The sequence below is a fragment of the Camelina sativa genome, chromosome 3 (genome assembly GCF_030686135.1).
Source record: "Camelina sativa cultivar CO46 ecotype springtype chromosome 3, ASM3068613v1".
NCBI lineage: Eukaryota > Viridiplantae > Streptophyta > Magnoliopsida > Brassicales > Brassicaceae > Camelina > Camelina sativa.
The window spans coordinates 6,275,229-6,294,484 of record NC_141882.1 but is presented as its reverse complement, the minus strand read 5'-3'; the positions used below and the strand labels follow the sequence as shown (position 1 = coordinate 6,294,484).

Genomic DNA, 19,256 nt, shown 5'->3' with positions numbered 1-19,256 from the left:
ATAATAAATATTACAGGATAAATAATAATAGTAATTATTAAATTTGTGTTGGATTTCGTCAATCCTTTTTTTTTTTTTTTTATCTTTTTGCTTTTATCAAATTTCCATTTTCTTTTTGTGTGTGTATGTGAGTCGAGCCTAATGGAAATTTAGGGGAGTAAAAAAAAATGTCAAAAAGAGAGAGAGAGAGAAGTAAAGGGACGAGATTAACGTGGGGATGGTAGATCAACGGCGGAGAGAGGAAGAGAGAGATTCATCGTCCTGATTATAGATATAAGTGAGAGAACAGAAAAGGGCCGACGGGAAAAAAGAAAAGGAAAAAAGCTCAAAACCCTAAAAAAAAAGTGAAAGTCCAATTCGATTTCGCTATTTAGCGTTTCGGTGTTTCAGAGCCCATTACACGCGTTTCAGACTCTTCTCTTCCTTTGTCTCTTCTGTGTAAGTACCCTTCTTCTTCTTCGTTTCGCTTTTCCGATTTCGTGTTTTGTGAATAGGGGAGAGAACTGTTCGCCGTTATGTCTTCTCCTGTTTTTATCGCAATTTTTTTTTGTTTTCCGGGTCTAATGTGTCTCTGCTTCCTCTGTTTCTTCGTTTGATCTATTGAGGCTGTTGAATTGTGTGTCAAAGTAAACATCTTTATTCATTTATTTACGAATAATTGATTCAATTTTGCCTTTTGTCTGTTTCAGGATTATGGATACTACTAATCCTACAGAAATGGTTGATGTGGACGTTGCTCTTGAGATGGATTCTGATACACAAACACAACCCATTGTGAAGCGTAGGAGGCAGAAGAAGTCTGAGGTGTGGGATCACTTCATCACGGAAGTTGTTAGTCCTGACACTAAAAAAGCTCGTTGCATGCACTGCAACAAATCCTTTGCCTACATTAATGGCACTAAGGCTTCAGGAACTAGCCACCTTAAGCGTCACATTGACTTGGGTATTTGTGCTAAGAGCTCTGAGTTCAAGAAGCTCTCTCCAACGCCAATCAAGGAGGAAACCACGCCAACGCCAATCAAGGAGGAAACCACTTCCTCCTCTTGCCTTCCCAAGAAACGTCGGATCTCTTCTCCTGTTGTTCCTCCTCCTCTGGATCAAGATCGCTGCAACCATGAGATGGCTAAGATGATCATCATGCATGATTACCCTCTTCATATGGTCGAGCACCCTGGTTTTGTTGGTTTCCTGCAGGCTCTTCGTCCCCAGTTCCGTGTGGCAAGCTTCAAGACCGTTCATGATGATTGTGTCTCTATGTTTTTTTCCCAAAAGCTGAAAATCTTGGACTTTATTGGAAAGATTCCTGGGGGAGTTAATCTTACTGTAGACTTGTGGTCATCAAAGCAATCAGTTGGTTATGCTTTTCTGACTGGACACTTTATTGATAAAGACTGGAATTTGACTCACCGTCTTCTGAATGTTGCTGTTGTGGCTTCTCCTGATTCAGATTTTGCTTTAAACCAACCTGTCGAAGCTTGCTTGTCGGAGTGGAAGTTGGAAGGGAAGATTTCAAGCATCGCTGTCAGCCAATCACTAGTAAATAAGACCGCCGTTGAGAATCTCAGAGGTTATTTGTCTGCTAGGAATCAGCATGTTTTGAATGGTCAGTTGTTGATGGGAAAATGCTATGCTCGCCTCCTAAGCAGCATGGCGCAAGATGCACTCACAGCTGAACACCTCCAAGAACCTATAAAGAAAGTCCGAGATAGCATCAAGCGTGTTAAAACCAACCAGGTTTGCGGTGACAGATTTGATGACCTGAAGAAACAGTTTCCAACCCCTTCTTCTTACAAAGATCTTCTCATTGACAACCAAACGAGATGGGACACAAGTTACAACATGTTGCTGGCTGCATTTGAACACAAACAAGTGTTTTCTAGTTTGGAAACTTGCTATCCTGAGTACAAAATATCTATATCTCCTGAAGACTGGAGAAAGATTGAGAGTCTCTGCTCATGCTTGAAGGTTCTTTTCGAAGCGGGTAAGGCCTTGACTGGGCCAAACCAGTTGACAGCAAGCGATTTCTACCATGAGATGACAAAGCTTCAGCTAGAGCTGAGACACACTGCCATGTGTGAAGACCCGGATGTCAGAAACCTAGCAAACTCGTTGAGTGAAAAATTTGACCAGTATTGGAGAGGAAACTTCCTGGTTTTGGCAGTTGCAGGGGTCATGGATCCCCGGTTCAAAATGCGCTTCATTGAGTTCACCTTCAATAAGTCTTATGGTGAAGATGCAAAAAAATGGACCAAGACTGTCAATGACGCCTTCTATGATCTGTACCTTAGCTACAGTGAACAGAATCTGTTGGATGCTTATGTGGATCATGGCTTTTCGGAAATAGAAGTGGCTCAGGAATCTCACTTCCATCAAGACGTGGCTGAAGATGCCAATACAGGGAATGGGCAATCAAGTGATGAATCAAGTACACAACTAGAGCAAACCACAGAGGCACATCAACATGAGAGAGAGAGTAAGGTAGTGAAGCAAAATGTGGTAAGGCTTTTGGAGGGAGTGAGTGAAGAGAGTCAGCTAACAGAAGAGGATCAGCAACATTGTGATGATTCTCAAGTACATGCAATGGCAGAGGAAGACAACATACTATTTCCGGTTGACGTGCTTCTCCAGGAAGGGTCTACCCTCGTCACAATAGGCGAATCATTTTCAGACTTTGATGATATGTACATGCCAGAGATGAAAACGGAGCTTCATCAATACCTGGAAGAAGAACTGATTCCGAGGTCAGAAGACTTTAACGTTCTGAGCTGGTGGAGGCTCAACACCACAAACTACCCAACCCTTTCAAAGATGGCTGTGGATCTCCTCTCTGTCCCCTTCAGCACCGTCTCTCCTGATTCTGTATTCGAAACAGAGGTGAAGCAGATGGACAGTTACAAGACCTCCCTTTCTCGTGCAACCTTGGAGGCTCTCTTGTGCACTAAGGAGTGGTTCAAAAATGAAACTTCATGAAACCTTTTCAATTTTTTTTTTCTTCTTTTGGTTCTAGAGCATAGTGTAATCAGCATTTGATCAGATTTGAAATTAGTTATAAAAAAAACAATTTCACATTACTAAGAAGGCTTCTTTGTCCCTCCAAATCTCTCATTTTTGGTTCTTGGTCTTCTACAAATCGACTCATTGACAGTATTTGACATAGATTTTGGTTTATTTCATTTAAACTATCAAGTCCACTCAACGGGTGGGAAGGAATTATTGAAAGGGAATTAAAAATGTAAATGAAAAAGTTTGGGGATCTAGTTGTAGTACTCATTCAGATGTGGAGTGGCTGGATTCTGAATCAATCAATTATAGGTGGCCAGGTGGGTGAGTATTTGTGATGTTGATATCATCATTTCCATTGAATTTTAAAAATTTGGTGTACTAAGGTTTATACCTTGTAAGTAATACAAGAAGGAGAAAGAGTGTAACTCGTGCTTATAATATACATGGTGTAGACATTAAGTAGGTGGTTTATGAAAAAGAAACAATTGACTTTGAGTGGGCAACCACTAAAACACTCTGCACTGAGCAGAGGATTCGAACCGTTGATTATTATTAAAAAAATAAAAAAGTGAAAACAAACAAAACGGAGTCGGACAAGAAGGTCAGTGTCCCCACCACTCAGAGTGCCACGTGTGTCAATCTGAACCATCATCTCATCTTGGTCGAATTGCATGGGACTTGGATTTGGGGCCTTATTAAAACTTTAATGTGGCATCAAAATCACATGTAACGTCTAATAAGAGATAGAAGTAGAAAGAGATTTGGCGTTAGCGACAAGGAGAGGTCAGGATTGGTCATAAATCTGAAAATCCAAAGTGTAAACCCATCCAAAACCCTTATCCTCCTTTTTTTTTTCTTTCTTATATATCCTCTCTTCAACCTCTCTCTCTATCTTTCGCCTACTTTTTTCTTCTTTCTTGAGGCTCTTTTCTTGATAGCTCTGGTCTGGTCAGAATCCTCGTTCCAAGGTACCTTACCTACCTACCTACCTCCCACTATCTGATCTAATCATGTGTGGATTCATTCGCGTTTTATATATATTACCTTTACACATGATCTAATTATATTGTGTACATGTTTGTTTTGGATGAAAGGATCATCAATGGCACCGAGGTCGAGCAAAGGGAAATCAAACAACCGAGGGAAAGGAGGAGATAAGAAGAAGAAAGAAGAGAAAGTGTTGGCTCCGAGTCTGGTTGAGATCACAGTCACAACTCCGTACGAGACCAAAGTGATACTCAAGGGAGTCTCTACTGACAAAATCATTGATGTGAGAAAGCTTTTGGCATCTCACGTTAAGACTTGCCATTTCACCAACTATTCTCTCTCCCATAAGGTAAATTTTTTTGGATAAGCCAATACTATCTCATCGCTTTTTATCACCAAAGAAGAAGAAGAAGATGTGACTGAACTGATGATATTGGTATAGGTGAAAGGGCAAAAATTGAATGACAACATCCAAGTTGCTTCCCTCAAGCCTTGTTTCCTCCGCATGATTCCAGGTTAGTCCAAAACAATATGTTCCCAACTACTAGATTTAGTATAGTCTTATATTTATTATTGCAAACAACTTTCGAATTAAAGAAAAAAGAACACAACATTCGCATTTGGTCTTCTTTTATGTAAGTGGCACAGAAAGTGTCACAGTGAGTCAGTGACAGTGAGATAAGGCACACCACTAAATCATTGTTTAATTGTACCAATACCAGAATTGTAATTGGTTCGTATTATATTGGTTAGTTCTTTTTTATTTGTTCACTTACCCTCAGAGTTTGTGTTATTTACCGTTTTGCCACAGAGGAGTACAAAGAGGAGAGCCAAGCTTGGACTCAGGTGCGGAGAGTCGTAGACATCGTAGCGTGCACCACCCGGTTCTCCTCCGCTTCCCCCAAATCCCCCAATGGGAAACCCGTCGTTGTCGCCGGCAACAACAATGCCAGTCAGGTGGCGGCGTCGCCGGAGGGGCTCGACATGGTCTCTATCCACCCAACCCCAAAGCTTTCTCAATTTTACGACTTTTTCTCCATTGCTCACCTCTCTCCTCCGATTCTTCGTAAGTTTGTTTTAACACTCACTAGCTAGGCTCTCTCTCTCTCTCTCTCTTTATGGTTGATTGGTTTGAGAGTTTCACAGCTCATTGCCTCTTTCTCGTTTTCATATTTTGATATGTAGATTTGAAGAAAGTTGATGGCAGTGAAGAAGAAGAAGAAGAAGATGGAGAGAGGCGTGATGGTTACCATTTTGGACTTAAGGTTAAGATTTGCAATGGGAAGGTTATACATGTGATTGCTTCGGTGAATGGTTTCTTCGCCGTTGGAAAACAGCTCTCACATTGTCATTCCATTGTAGATTTGCTTCAGAACGTCAGCAATGCTTTTGCCAAGGTCTATTTTTAAAATTTCTACCTTTATTTATGGCATTGCATTGTACAAAGAAATAAGCTTTTTAACATTGTATTGGGAATTGATGCAGGCATATGAATCTCTAATGAAAGCTTTCACTGACCGGAACAAGGTGAAATAGCTGTTTTTACGTTTTTAGTTAATGAATTTTGTTTTTGAGATTTTTTTTCAAGATCAATTTTTTTTGAAGTTTGGCTTTATTTGTTTTTTCTTTCAGTTTGGCAACCTCCCGTATGGATTACGGATTAATACATGGCTTGTACCTCCTCCTGTTTCTGAGTCTACTTCAACTTTTTCTCCTTTACCAACAGAGGATGGACAATGGGGAGGGAATGGTGGTGGTCAGTGGATGAATGGTGAATACAATCTTCGACCTTGGGCTGCTGAGTTTTCTGTATTAGCTACGCTTCCTTGCAAGACTGAGGAGGAGAGGGTTATTCGAGATAAGAAAGCTTTCTTGCTTCATAATCAGTTTCTCGACACCTCTGTGCAAAGAGCTGTTAGAGCCATTTGCGACGTGATGGATACTAATCAACACACTACTGGATTAAGTTCAGGCTCGATCCTTCTTGAGGATCATGTTGGAGATTTGTTTATTACTGTAAAACGTGATATAGCCAGCCTTGACCCAAAGCCTGAAGCTACATGTCAAAATGAACCATTTGTTCTATCATCCAAGGAACTTGCTGAAAAGAATTTGCTAAAAGGCATAACAGCTGATGAGAGTAAGATTGTTCACGTAAGTGATTTCTCATCCTTTTCTCAGCTATATGTAAAGAATGACTGTTTTCTGCACTTTAAGGTTTTGCTAACATCATTATCACATCAAATAGCATTTTTCGTAGATGACTGAATTAGAGTAGAGCTATAATCGTCCGCAATGCATTTACTTTTTCATGCATGTGTAATTTCTTCTAAAGATTATAACCAATGAAGAAATATTTCCAGGATACTCTGGCTTTAGGCACAGTTATTGTAAGGCACTGTGGATATACAGCGGTGGTACATGTCGAGGGTAAAACGCAGAAGGCAATGTCTGATATCCGTGATATTTTAATTGATGACCTGCCGGACGGAGGAGCTAATGCTCTTAACCTTAACAGGTTTGTGCCCCCAAGATTTTCAATACTATACGTATTTTGCACATCGTGTTCATATTAAAAAATTCCATTTTATTGTGGGTCTCTCTACGACTCTGTCTCTACATTCTGAGTATTAATTGGTAAATGAATGCATCAAAGGTTATTCCTGAGTATATCTATAACATTGCTGTGTGCTCATCCCTTGCGAAAAGACATATGTGAGCATCTAACTTCTTCTTTTCCACCTTGATTGTTACCTTTATTGCAGCTTAAGGGTTCAGCTTCACAGGACCCATAGTGTTGGAACATCTGGAGAGAACCAGCCCACACAGCTTGATTCGGATGATATAGTCTTATAAATGTATTGCACCGAAGTTCGTAAAGGTTAACTTAACAAAATTAGAAGAGAAATGGGTATCTTCTGTAAGACCCATTAGATGGGAGCTCGGTTCTTGCTGGGTTCAGCATCTACAAAAGAAAGAAACAGACGTCTGTGGAAAGCCTGCAACTAATGATGAGACTGAACTTTCAGTTAAAGGCTTGGGGAAACAATTTAAAGTTTTAAAGACCAAAAGTAAGAAATCAGAAAATAATCGTACCGTGAAGGAAAAGGAAAAAGATATCAGACTACACGAGTTAAATGGGGAGGCTGATCTAGGGAAGAAAAGCATTGACGAACATTTTGAGACTGAACTGAAGGAACTGCTTTCTGAACAAGCTTTCTCTCGCCTAAAAGAAACTGGAACCGGTCTCCATTTAAAGGTTCGCTTTTCTTCTATTTTGGACTATTAACCACGAGAGAAAAGGTCCCGCATTTGTTTATGTATGGTTCCTTTTTTATTCTTTGATTGACAACGTGGTGCTTACTTGAATATTATTTGTGATACAGTCAAAAGAAGAGCTTACTAAGATGGTATATGGTTACTATGATGAAATTGCTTTGCCAAGGCTGGTATGTTTTTAGTTAGATAACAGATATAATTTTCTAAACATATCTTTGACCATACTTATCAAGTAATCATTGTAATGGTTTACTAGGTAGCAGATTTCGGGTCACTGGAGCTTTCTCCAGTTGATGGTCGCACAATGACTGACTTCATGCATATTAGAGGTCTCCAAATGCGTTCGCTAGGACATGTGGTAAGAATGCTTTACCTTGTCAATGACGCCTTTCCCTGTTGCCAAGTTATTTTGATTTTTTGAGAGAGTAAAGCTAATATGTTCATCTAAAGGGATTTTGTTGAGGTCAGAAGTTGTTTACTGTACAGTTGTTAATGACTCCACTATACCTATGGATCAGGCTAAACTTGCTGAGAAACTTCCTCATATACAGTCCATCTGTATACATGAGATGATTACGAGAGCTTTCAAGCATCTTCTTAGGGCGGTTATTGCATCTGTCAATAATATGGCAAAGCTACCTGTGGCAGTAGCTGCATCATTAAACTTCATGCTTGGCCGCCGTGAATCGGAAGGGTGTGATAGGGTCCCTAGTGAAGAGTATTGTCTCAGATTACAATGGCTACAGAATTTTCTTTCCAGAAAATTTGGTTGGATACAGACAGATGAGTTCAATCATTTGAAAAAAATTTCCATCCTCCGAGGACTCTGCCAAAAGGTTAAGTATCTCTGTGTTAATGTATTGCTGCTTGTATCAGAATCATAGTTCTTTATTGATTTCATGCTTTTAAACAGGTTGGGTTAGAACTAGTTCCAAGAGATTATGACTTCGATTCTCCAAATCCTTTCAAGAGCTCTGACATTTTTGGCTTGGTACCTGTGTGCAAGGTTGGTCACTCCATTCCAATATTAGTTTGACTAACAGCGATTCGGTCACAATCTGTTTTTCTTTTCTACGACTGCTTGGATTTTGGTTTATAGAAATATGGTTCAAATGCTAGACAATAATCTTTAAGATATATGTTTGTTTGATCAGCATGTGCTGTGTATATCATCTGACGGAAGGACACTCTTGGAGTCATCAAAAATTGCTCTTGACAAAGGAAAACTAGATGATGCTGTGAATTATGGAACAAAGGTGTCATTTCTTTTGATAGCTACGTTATCATCATTCTTTAACCAACTGAAATGTTATCCAAGAGATGTTGACTTCTTACATTTCGTAGGCATTGGTCAAGATGATTGCTGTCTGTGGGCCTTATCATAGAAATACTGCTTGTGCGTACAGCCTTCTCGCAGTTGTACTGTACCACACTGGTGATTTTAACCAGGTATTATCATCTCTCATCTTCTTACTAAATGGCAACTTTGATTATTAGGTCAAGGAACATTAAAGAGAGTTTGTAGAGTTTTATGTTCTGCTTCTGCTTCTAGCTAGGCACCGTTATCTCTGATGTTCTATCCTCTCTTGATCAGGCAACGATATATCAGCAGAAGGCTCTAGATATAAATGAGAGAGAACTTGGTCTCGACCATCCTGACACTATGAAAAGCTATGGGGATCTTTCTGTATTTTATTATCGTCTTCAACACTTTGAATTGGCACTAAAGTAAGTGATGCATAATGACTCTTATAGTTATATGGTCACTAAAAATAGAACCGTACTACTTTGTTTTTCCATCATCTTTTTCTTGTTGCCTTGGAATGCGTTATGATCCAACCCCTCCTCTGATTGGCTCCTTCTAAATGTTATCTTTCTAATAATTTATATTTGTTACCTTTTTATAGATATGTGAACCGTGCGTTGTTTCTTCTTCACTTCACTTGTGGGCTATCTCACCCAAATACTGCTGCCACATATATCAATGTGGCTATGATGGAAAAAGAAGTAGGGAATGATAATCTAGCTCTAAGATACTTGCATGAAGCTCTAAAGTGCAATAAAAGATTGCTAGGAGCGGACCATATTCAGGTTCCTCCCTTATCTATATTGCCTCACTTTGCGCCCATGCTGAAACTAATCATGCTTTTGTGTCTTACTTTGCCAGACAGCGGCAAGCTATCATGCAATTGCTGTGGCTCTCTCTTTTATGGAAGCACATTCATTGAGTGTGCAACATGAACAAACTACACTTCAGATACTTACAGCAAAACTTGGACCAGATGACCTTCGTACACAGGTGATTGATTTGCTCCTAGTTCACTATCTTAATTCCTAAGTTTCTGTCATAACGCATGGAGGGTTAGGAATCATCCGATCTCAGCTGAATAATTTACTCTTACTAGTAAAGTAAGAAAATGTATGTTTTGAACTCTTAGACATACATGTTTTGTTTTCTTCATTTATCTCTCACAGGATGCTGCTGCATGGCTTGAATATTTTGAATCAAGAGCCATAGAGCAGCAGGAAGCAGCCCGAAATGGAGTCCCAAAGCCTGATGCTTCCATCGCGAGCAAAGGCCACCTTAGGTACTAAAATGGAATCTCCCAGAACACATAAAGGATATGGTAATTATTTCATTGGCACCAAAGTCCGACATTTGTTGCAGTGTATCAGATCTCGTGGACTATATAAGTTCTGATCCCGATACTAAAGGAAGTGTTGCTCACAGGAAACAGCGGCGCGCCAGGGTAATCACTTAGGTCACCCATTTTGGATTTTGTTCTGTTCATTAGGTCACTCATTTTGGGTTTTGTTGAGTATACAGTAACCTGGTTAAATACCCGTCAATTGTGTAGTACTCTGGTTGTAAAGTTTGAACTCAAACAATGCTGGTTGGTTTTCTAGATGTATATCTAAATGGAATATTGATCTAAAGGCATGCCATGCGCTAGAAGTTAATGGAAAAAAAACATGTGAGATATTGAAACAAAAAGAATGAATGGATATATAGCTCTAGGTTTTCCTGTCAAAGGTTTGTGACATTACTTTTGTTTCAACAGGTATCACAAGCCAATGATAGTGTTGCATCAGCTGATGATGCCACCCATAAAGTTGCTCCACAGAATGGCATCGCTAAACGGAATGATGTCACAGAAGCGAATGTCATTGAGAATAGGACCGAAGAAAAAGATCCTGATGCAGTTGTTGATGAGATCAAAATAGGTGATATCGTAGTTCACAGACTAAATGTAGACAGCCGAATTGTGGAAGAGTCAACTTTAGATGAGGGCTGGCAAGAGGCATACTCAAGGGGGAGATCTGGAAATGGTGCGAGAAGGAAAAGGCAGCCTGATCTTATGAAAAAGAGAATGTCGTTTAATAGAAATCTCACTGGGAAACAGGATGTTCAGCAACAGAACTCATCTTCTCGGTTGCAGAAAACAACTGTGAGACCCTCCCTCTCTAAGCCATCATCCCATAGGGCTCTTAAGAACACAGAGAAAGATGTCAGTAAAAATACAACTAAACCACAGTCAAAGGCTTCTGGTTCTGCTGCTGCGACCAGTATTACTTTGGCTTCAAAGTCTCTCTCATACAAAGATGTTGCTGTGGCACCACCAGGTACAGTTCTGAAGCCAATGTTAGAAAAAGTAGAATTGCCTTTGGAGAGCACTGAAACTCAGATGTACAGGATTTCAAGTTCGTCAGCTGAAGCAGAAAGCAAATCTGACACTGTAATGTTGGATTTGCCAATCGAAGGAGCAGAGCTTCCCTGTGAAAAGCAGGAATCACAAGAAAGTGGTGAGTCAGTGGAAAATTTAACGTCAGAGTCTGAAGGGGATCTGGGGTCCTGTGAGGGGCAAAAGGCTTCTGATATAAGCAGGAAAAAGCTATCAGCCTCCGCAGAGCCTTACAATCCTGGAGGTTTCTTGGTTATTGATCTGCAAAGCTTAGCAGCAACAACAGGCAAGTACCCGATTCTGGTTGCAGACCCTATTTCCTGGGCTGGAGTTTCATGTGGGATTCACTCACCACCATATTACAGTGTTAATCACTTAAATGGAGTTGGGATGCCAAGAAGCATGAATCCAGATGCACCAGAGTTTGTTCCGAGGAGATCCGTGCAGAATAGCTCTCAACATGCAGGTGAAGATGCAAGTGTATCTGTCGACCCCAGCAGTGGCCTAAAAGCCGAGTCAGGAGATCCCTCAAGGGATAGTGCTGTAACTGAGATAGTTTATAGTAGAGAAGAGGAGAGTGGAGCAAACGCAAATGAGATAAATGGAGATGAAGGGTTTGTGATTGTGGCAAAGAAGAGGAGGAAGAACAAGTTTCGACTTACAAACGATGCGGCTGGGTTGTACCATCAACTGCCGTCAGTTTGTGCATGATCTGATAAGTGGGTTTGATCAGGTTAACAAAATAAAGCTTCTTGCGAAGCAGAGTATCTTCTTAACTCATTTTCTTCTTGGGATTAGCTAGTTGGCTGCTTTTATTCGTATGGTGCACTCTCGATGTAGCTTGGCCCGTTGTGTTGTAAATTTTCGTAGCTATTTTTTGTTTTGTTTCTGAGTTCGTGGCCTGTTCGTTGAATCACATTTGAGTATTTACATAGCAAAAAGTTCCTATAATGTGGAGTCTGAATCTGGTAGGGGACGCACTAAAGCTGTCCAAACTGTGCTCGGTTCGAATTCAAATCCTTTAGTGACTCAGCTGTTTAGAACCGTAAACCTTAAGGACCATTCAGAGGTTTTGATTTGGCTCGATCTCCTAACGGCTGAACAATCGTAATATGAGTAGTACACATGTTCAGCATTCATATTGATTCGGCACATGTTCAGCATTCAAATTGATTCAGCGCATGTTGAGCATTCATATTGATTCAGCATCTAAGCAAACAGCATTCAAATTGGTCCAGATTTATAAGTTTCCAAAATTCTGAAGCAAAGCTACTATTGTAATTGTCGCAAGATTTATGCAAACTCTTATGGATGAAAAAACGTCAAATACCATCGCAACGTATATTTACATGTTGAAATAGAGTAGTATTTTAGATTTAGATTCTTGGAAAGAAAAAAAAAGTCACACCAAACAGGCTGGCCAAGGGTTAGGACAACTACTTTCCTGAAAACAGCGTAAAACCAAACAAGCAGATGACCGAAAATACGAAACACACAAATACATAGATGCCCATAGCTTTTATATGAACCACCACGTTCCTTCTCCATTCTATTTGCTAGTAGTAGTCGTAGTATTGTTTTAAAATCTTCCCTCATAAAACTGCAACAACAAGAAGCACAATCCAACATCCACTTCCTATTAACTCTGTTACTATCCACCGTAATTAAAATACAGTTTTGAATCACTTACCAAAGATTTTTAGGAACAGTTGCTGCCTGAAAGTGCCCTGTAACGAACCTTCGAAAAGCAACATAGCCCTGCGCCAAGGAGTCCCTAAACCCTCTTCTTATATTCTCACAGATGTTATTACTTGCTAAAGCTCATCTCCGAGTACCTGCATATACACCAAGCAGATATTCTTTCTCATGATCATATTCCACAAAACTTGCTCTATAAGATTTTTTTATAAGATATTCACGACCTTAGGTCAATGAATGCAGTTACTGAAAGTCAAATCCGTAGACATAATGCATCATGGTTTCTAGTCTTAAACGAGTCTTAATCAACCAATGATCAATTTACAATAGTAGGTTTTGAGGTCAACTTCAAGAACTCACCTACGAGGCTGCTTGCTTGGATTGTTGCTTTGCTGTCGTGACCCACTCTCTGTGACCTCTACATAGAAGAAGGAAAGTAGCTTAAAGCTAAAAGAATTTTGTGATCTTAATAGAACATACAATTTTCATAAGTCGTGCATGGTAAAACAACATTCATCATATATATTTTATCTGTACTAGTTATCCATCACACCCAACCACAAGATCTTCCATTATGATTTTTTTCTTCTAAGACAAAAGAAAAGGTCCACTCTCTTTGCCATTTTCCTTATAAAATCCAATAAATGTAAATATATCCCCTAACAAGCGTAACACAAACACCTCATGCATAACCATTAGAATTATAACATATTGAGCCAGTATTGAAATATGACTAACCAGGCGTCTCCATGGGATTCTCCAGGTCAATAAGGTTATTTGTACTATTCTCTCTGCTGCAAAATGAAATAAGCAAGCAAAAATACATCCTTTGCAAATATAAATAGATAATGTGCCAAGCATTTGAAGGAGGATTTTCGTTATTTGAAGCTCTACATAGTATTCACATTACATAGTATTCACATTGTTTTGCATTATTAGAATCATAGAGAACAAAGAAAAATAATCTCCAAACCTGGAGGATCCTAACGAGGAAGATAACGCTAGCTTGTGTGCTTGGTTAGCCACATATGGTGGACTGAATGAAGCCCCTAAAGCTCCTGGACCGTTCAAAATGGGCATCCTGCCAATCATATAAACAAATCTCAGCAGAGCAAAATCAGGAACTAGAAAGATGGAAGAGCCTCGAGCATACAAATAGCACGCTATCCCAAATCAAAGTAACCATCCTAATGATAGTACGCTTTCACAGGTTTTTTTTTCTCCAGAATGTAGACCCACACTATGTTAATTAAGTGGGACAGCATATGAAATCACGAAAAACAAGAAAACCCAGCTAACAATAGTCACGATCTATAATTCTTTGAAATGCTTACAACCAAGAACTTCTGAAACTAACATCCAAAAAGTTTATCGAGAAGGGGGAGGAGTAAGCATACCATGTCATCTCCGGATTTCTAACACCATCTTCAGACTGGACGAATCCTGGATAAGCCATTCCAAAAGCCGGAACCCCACCATGCTGACCACCAAACTGCATAACTGCATTTGCATTTGAATTTGATCATCAAATATAATGTAATAATTTAGGAAATACTAGCAAGCAGATTATTCCCAAGTTGGTAGGGCAAGACTCTGAAAAAAGTATTCATGGAAAACCAGGGCAAGTGGCTCAGGAAAAAAAGTGTCATGCAAAAAACTTACAAGGCAGGAAAGTAGGGAAGGTAGAATTGTCAGCAGATGGCAGGCTTTCTGCTCGCCCCATCATTTGAGATCCATTATACATAAACGAGCCACTTCCACCACTAGGCCGGAGAGTCCCTTTTCCCTTGCCACTCGATGCACCTGTTTCCGACGCAGATTCTATTTCACCATGGGGAAATTGATTTCTTAATGAGCTAGTTCTCTGTGGAGAGGAAGACAAAGATCTGATAACAGCAGAATCCTGAACAAAACCCTGACCGGAAGGTTTAATATAGCTTTGGCCAGTGCCTTTTGAATCTCCATTCAGTTGCAATGGTGATGAATATCTGTCACCTTGACTATGAGCTTTCGGGTAAAACACTTTTTCAGTAACAGGTGCCCCTCTACCTTGACCCGTGGACTGAGAAGCCTTGGCAGTCCAAACTGGTGAAAAAGCAGCTTTTGTCTTCCTATACTTCTTCCCAGAAGGTCCGGCACTTTCATTCATGTGAAGTCCTTCCATACCAACTTGTATACCATGTACCAAGTTACCGGAGGGCACTGAAGGATAAAATGGAGGAGAAGCGGAACTTAAACTTGAAACAGCTACATTCTTTCTGGCATTTGCACCTTCATTCCCGGTTTTAGCAGGGGCAGTTGGTGAACGTCTTGAATCAAGGTTGGACAGTTTCTCATGGGAGTTTTGTGACCCATTAGAATTTCGAAACCTAAAAGACAAAACACAAGTACATTATAATAGAGATAAAACCTTCACTCAACTACAGAAAACAAAATATAAGAACTCACTGTTTGCTTTGCTCGGAATGTGCTTGATTTCCCTTCGTCAGGGGAGTCTCAAATTTTCTGGCACCTCTCCCTTGTGTGACAGCTTTAGGAAGATATATTTGCTGTCCGTTACTGGTTGATGCGTTAGAACTGCTCCCTCTAGCGTTTCCACGCTCTTGTCCTCTACCCCGACCCCGACCTCGACCTCTGAATCGGCCTCTAGAAGTCCTCTGCTGAAAATACATTGTGCAATCAGTCAACTATACAATTAAGAACGTAAAACGAACAAGTAAATAAAACAAAAGCAAATATCTGTGACATATACATGCTATATACATAAAGAGATAGAGGGATCTAAAATAGTTAGAAACTCTACATCATAATTTTTATCCCGAGTATTCATCTCTTCAAATTTGTCATGTCCCCATTTTCTTTCCTCTCCAGATTCCCACGGTCTCCTTCCACCACGAGTTCGCCTAAGAAAGCAAAATAAGGATTATATCAATGAACTGACAGGAAGTGCTAGTTAGTATTCAGAATTTTCTCCCGGTCCCAATAGCATGAACAACGCCAAATCAACCCCAATGCAGCTAATCAATCCCTTCATACTACATGGATTACATGATAATAAGTTGCCTTACGAGGCCACTAAACTCCACCTTTCAGCCTATTATCTCTCTATGAATGCAATTTCATAAGGAAGGTGGTACCCTACTTTACACAAAGCCTACCTCACATAGTAAGACACTGATGGATATATATAGATATGAGAAAGTTGTAAAAAGTAACACACAGTACAAAAGAAGAGTTTACCTGTTTCCACGACCAGACATGTCCTGAAATCTGTTATCATGCATATAAAAAGCTCCACCAGTGGGCACAGCAGCATGTTGCTTCTCCTTTTCTTCATCCTCATCCCCAACCAAATCACCAGCCTCCTTCACCACACTACTCCTCTTGTCATTATCAACCGCAACACCTTCCCCCTCCTCCTCCTCCTCATCTAAACTATCCTCCCCATCTTCTTCATTATCATACTTCACAGCACCAATCTGTTCATCAGATAGGTCGGAATCAATCTCAGCCCTCTGATTATGAACAACATCTCTATCATCATCAGCAACATCACTATCGTCATCACTGGCCTCTCTCCTCCTCCTCGCCAATGACCGGTTCAACTCCTCTGGATCACTCTCATACTCCGGTTCTCCTCCTTCAGCTGTCGCCATAAATTATCTCCAGAAATCTGGAAAAAAAAAACAAAAAAAGGAAAGCGAAACTCGTAAATCCAAAACCTAGATAAAGAAATTTCAATAGAATAATCGAAAGAGAAGGAGTCGCTCAAGCGTTCAAAACGAATCGCCGGCGGAAAAAGAAAAAAAAAAGCCTAAGTAGAGGAGAGGTCTCTTCGCTTACCTAAACCCTATCTGAGCTCAAGAGGCGTTCGTTCTTCAGCGATTTTGGGGGTTGCCAGTGAATCGAATGGAGCAGGCCCTTTTTTCTTTTTTTAACTGTTAAATAGAGGAAGAGATAGAGAGGTCAAAATAGGATAAATCTATTTTGTTATTTCGTTTGCGCATTAAAAAAAATTATAATATTAACGACTGTGACCTAAGGTTGACCAGGAAAGGTAACGGGCCTAGAAGGGAATTTGTGGGCCTTTTAACGGGCCAATATCTTTCTCAGCCCATTAAATGGGTTGCGTAGTTATTACGAACTCATTATAAATATACCGTAGTGGGGATTGAAGATTCGATATCATCGTCTGCAACTCTCAGCTTCCTTTTCCCCAATTCTGAGCTCAATATCGAACCCTAGCTAAGCTCACCAAACCAGTCATGTCTTCGAAGCAAGGTATGGCCTATTTATAGTATTCATGATTTAGGTTTTTATTTTCTTACGAGTTATGTCTGTGATTCGTTATGATCTGCTTATCTTTTTTCTTGGGGGGGGGGGGGGGGGGGGGGGGGGGGGGGTTTTAACAGGAGGAAAGGCGAAACCTTTGAAGCAGCCTAAAGCTGATAAGAAGGAATACGACGAGGTAACTCTAAATACTGAACCTTTTTTTTTTTATTATATTGTTTGGCTTTAGACCTCGAATTAGACGACGCTATTGATATCTGGATCTGGTTTTTTATTGTCCAACTAAACTTGAAATGAGACAGAATCATCTTCTCTCTTGCTCCAACTACAGTATTCGTAGATGAATGATTTTAGACCTTTTTATTAAAACTCTAATATTTGGTTGGAATTTTTGTTTGGTGTTAATGCAGACCGACTTAGCTAACATTCAGAAGAAGAAAGATGAGGAAAAGGTTAGTTCCCACTTTGGTTGCTCTGGCTTGTGTTTCCCCTCTTGTTTATTCATATGATGTTTTGTGATTGGATAAATGCATCTAGTTAGACTTCTATGTTTTGGGCTCCTCTCCCCTGTAAATGGAAACCTATAACATACTACTAATCAAAGAGGTTTCTTACACTATTGGGCACCTCTTTATTGACATGGATTTTGTAAGGTTATGCATTAGTATGTGCCACTTTGTCCATTTATCAACTAATCAAACCTGACATTAATTATGACATTCTACCTGGTGACTACAACATGATGAGTCATTTTATTAACTGTTTGTTGGCTTAGGTATTCATTATTGAATTTTTCGATGGTTTGGACTAGGTTTCTTTTTCTTACTCTGATGAAATGGTGACCATGTTAGGATTACTCTTACTTTGTTTTCCACCCAATAGACTCTATAGCCTGTCTCTTTCACATGAAATGGACATACAGTGATCATTTGTTACCGAAAGCTTGACCCATTTTATTTTGAATGAAAATGATAAAACAGGCGCTTAAGGAGCTTAGAGCCAAGGCATCGCAGAAGGGATCCTTTGGAGGTTCTGGACTTAAGAAGAGCGGCAAGAAATGATCCCGTTTTATCCATCAAGTGTGTTTTTTTAATATGCAAATTTATCAAGTTAAAACAGATAATCATAATCGTGTGATGATGTAACTTTTATCATATTCTGAGAAGAATAACTTCGCTACTCTATTACATATGTTTGCTTTCTCCATTTTTCATGAAATGGAATAATGTTATCTATCCTAACATCATAATGAGTACAGTCAAAAACAGAGTTGTATGCTGTCATATATCAAGTTAGAAACTGTATTAGTTGTCATAAGTCATAACTTAAAGGTGAAATAGGGTGAACATATGTTGCATTGATACTTGAGAATAGGAGCATAATAATCTTGACTCTACAAGACGAGGTAGAACCGTAGAAACTATAGGTGACAGGTGAATGTACCAAAGCTGTGTGTATTGCTGATCGAGAGGGACTTAGAGCCTGAAGGAGCCTGCTTTTCTTCTTGAACCATTGATAGTGGCAGAGGTGCGAGGATCAGAGAACTCGTAGTACATGTCTGTGAAGAAATTGTCAACAATGTCAAGGTAGACAGGGCTTCTGATGCTTGAATAGCATCGAAGAGCTTCCCGAACATCCAATGAATGCTCCACGTCTCGTAGATCCACCATGTTGAGATCTTTCATCTTCTGCGCCAGCGCGTCACCTCTTTTCTTTGCATCCCCGAGTGGCTCTGCTGCAACTTTCTTCGGTTTCTTTTTATGTTGGTCGCTGAGACTCTTCTTGAGTGTGGTATCTGCCACAGCCGTGTCACAACAAATAACGGTGTAGGTTCCTTTGGTTTGGGAATCTTCTGGACAGCGGCTACTGCAGGAGAAGGGGCTCAAGAGAGGAGTGTTGTTTGGTAAGTTTTTGTAATCACGGGAACAGATAGTGGACTTGATGCTCCCAAGGGTCTTCCTCAAGAAACGACCAACTCTGTGAATTGATTTTGCTGTAGGCTTCATCATCTTTCTTGCTGCTCAAATTTTGGAGAGGATAACCATATTTATTTCACCTTGTGGAGCATAAAACGAAACCTAACATTCATTCAGTGGCATGTTAGTAGTTGAAGAAGGAAGCTGATATGTCAGACTTTAAGAAGGTGTCATCTTGTTGTTTGTGTTGTCCACTTTTATAGGTAAGCAATCGTCATCACATTGATAAGCAGTGTTTCAAATTGGTCCCCTACTTATTTATCATTTGCCAACCACCCACTGCTCATGCATGCCAGTTGACTTAGGCGAATATCAGAACTAGGCCCATAAAGCCCTTTAA

At 40.0% G+C, this 19,256-nt stretch overlaps 3 protein-coding genes and 2 pseudogenes across 9 annotated transcripts; 3 read left to right on the top strand and 2 right to left on the bottom strand.

Annotated features, from left to right (window-relative positions):
- The first annotated feature begins 119 nt into the window (after positions 1 to 119).
- Positions 120 to 3,071, top strand: LOC104774030 (zinc finger BED domain-containing protein DAYSLEEPER pseudogene; annotated as a pseudogene). Of its 2 annotated transcripts, none has more exons than XR_015589208.1 (2): positions 120 to 438; positions 690 to 3,071. The product of XR_015589208.1 is annotated as a zinc finger BED domain-containing protein DAYSLEEPER pseudogene, transcript variant X1 (transcript). The 2 variants fall into 2 exon arrangements; XR_015589209.1 differs by lacking the exon at positions 120 to 438 and adding an exon at positions 451 to 512.
- A 683-nt stretch (positions 3,072 to 3,754) lies between these two features.
- Positions 3,755 to 11,903, top strand: LOC104740216 (protein REDUCED CHLOROPLAST COVERAGE 3-like; annotated as a pseudogene). The gene is made up of 21 exons (XR_015595271.1): positions 3,755 to 3,971; positions 4,098 to 4,339; positions 4,433 to 4,505; positions 4,802 to 5,056; positions 5,176 to 5,387; positions 5,476 to 5,517; positions 5,623 to 6,144; positions 6,354 to 6,508; positions 6,756 to 7,249; positions 7,377 to 7,439; positions 7,526 to 7,627; positions 7,788 to 8,105; positions 8,183 to 8,275; positions 8,424 to 8,525; positions 8,614 to 8,718; positions 8,864 to 8,997; positions 9,177 to 9,360; positions 9,437 to 9,568; positions 9,745 to 9,857; positions 9,938 to 10,019; positions 10,332 to 11,903. The product of XR_015595271.1 is annotated as a protein REDUCED CHLOROPLAST COVERAGE 3-like (transcript).
- A 357-nt stretch (positions 11,904 to 12,260) lies between these two features.
- LOC104774011 (protein MLN51 homolog) lies at positions 12,261 to 16,647 on the bottom strand. 4 transcript variants are annotated; one of them, XM_010498678.3, is made up of 11 exons: positions 16,494 to 16,647; positions 15,891 to 16,323; positions 15,454 to 15,553; positions 15,099 to 15,310; positions 14,313 to 15,019; positions 14,048 to 14,150; positions 13,624 to 13,731; positions 13,389 to 13,444; positions 13,011 to 13,068; positions 12,643 to 12,787; positions 12,261 to 12,552 (listed from the first exon to the last, which is right to left on the bottom strand). In XM_010498678.3, exons 2-10 carry the CDS (start codon positions 16,304 to 16,306, stop codon positions 12,760 to 12,762), a joined length of 1,788 nt encoding a protein of 595 aa, XP_010496980.2. In that variant the 5' UTR covers positions 16,307 to 16,323; positions 16,494 to 16,647; the 3' UTR covers positions 12,261 to 12,552; positions 12,643 to 12,759. The 4 variants fall into 4 exon arrangements, with proteins under 4 accessions (XP_010496980.2, XP_010496987.2, XP_019099010.2 ...); XM_010498685.3 differs by having other exon boundaries at positions 13,389 to 13,441; XM_019243465.2 differs by having other exon boundaries at positions 15,099 to 15,307.
- A 119-nt stretch (positions 16,648 to 16,766) lies between these two features.
- On the top strand, positions 16,767 to 18,181 carry LOC147946636 (uncharacterized). Its single transcript, XM_087508512.1, has 4 exons — positions 16,767 to 16,931; positions 17,063 to 17,118; positions 17,351 to 17,392; positions 17,921 to 18,181. The coding sequence occupies exons 1-4, from the start codon at positions 16,916 to 16,918 to the stop codon at positions 17,999 to 18,001; spliced, it is 195 nt and encodes a 64-aa protein (XP_087364638.1). The 5' UTR covers positions 16,767 to 16,915; the 3' UTR covers positions 18,002 to 18,181.
- Positions 18,182 to 18,277: 96 nt separating this feature from the next.
- On the bottom strand, positions 18,278 to 19,070 carry LOC104774004 (uncharacterized). Its single transcript, XM_010498675.3, has one exon. It carries the CDS (start codon positions 18,947 to 18,949, stop codon positions 18,416 to 18,418), a length of 534 nt encoding a protein of 177 aa, XP_010496977.1. The 5' UTR covers positions 18,950 to 19,070; the 3' UTR covers positions 18,278 to 18,415.
- Positions 19,071 to 19,256: the final 186 nt, after the last annotated feature.

Coding starts and splice junctions, on each gene's coding strand:
- LOC104774011 (XM_010498678.3), bottom strand. CDS start 16,306: ATGGCGACAGCTGAAGGAGGAGAACCGGAGTATGAGAGTGATCCAGAG. Junction 14,151..14,312: donor CTTCCCTACTTTCCTGCCTT/GTAAGTTTTTTG, acceptor ATGCAAATGCAG/TTATGCAGTTTGGTGGTCAG. Junction 13,732..14,047: donor AGAAATCCGGAGATGACATG/GTATGCTTACTC, acceptor TATGATTGGCAG/GATGCCCATTTTGAACGGTC.
- LOC147946636 (XM_087508512.1), top strand. Junction 17,119..17,350: donor ATAAGAAGGAATACGACGAG/GTAACTCTAAAT, acceptor GTGTTAATGCAG/ACCGACTTAGCTAACATTCA. Junction 17,393..17,920: donor AGAAGAAAGATGAGGAAAAG/GTTAGTTCCCAC, acceptor ATGATAAAACAG/GCGCTTAAGGAGCTTAGAGC.
- LOC104774004 (XM_010498675.3), bottom strand. CDS start 18,949: ATGATGAAGCCTACAGCAAAATCAATTCACAGAGTTGGTCGTTTCTTG.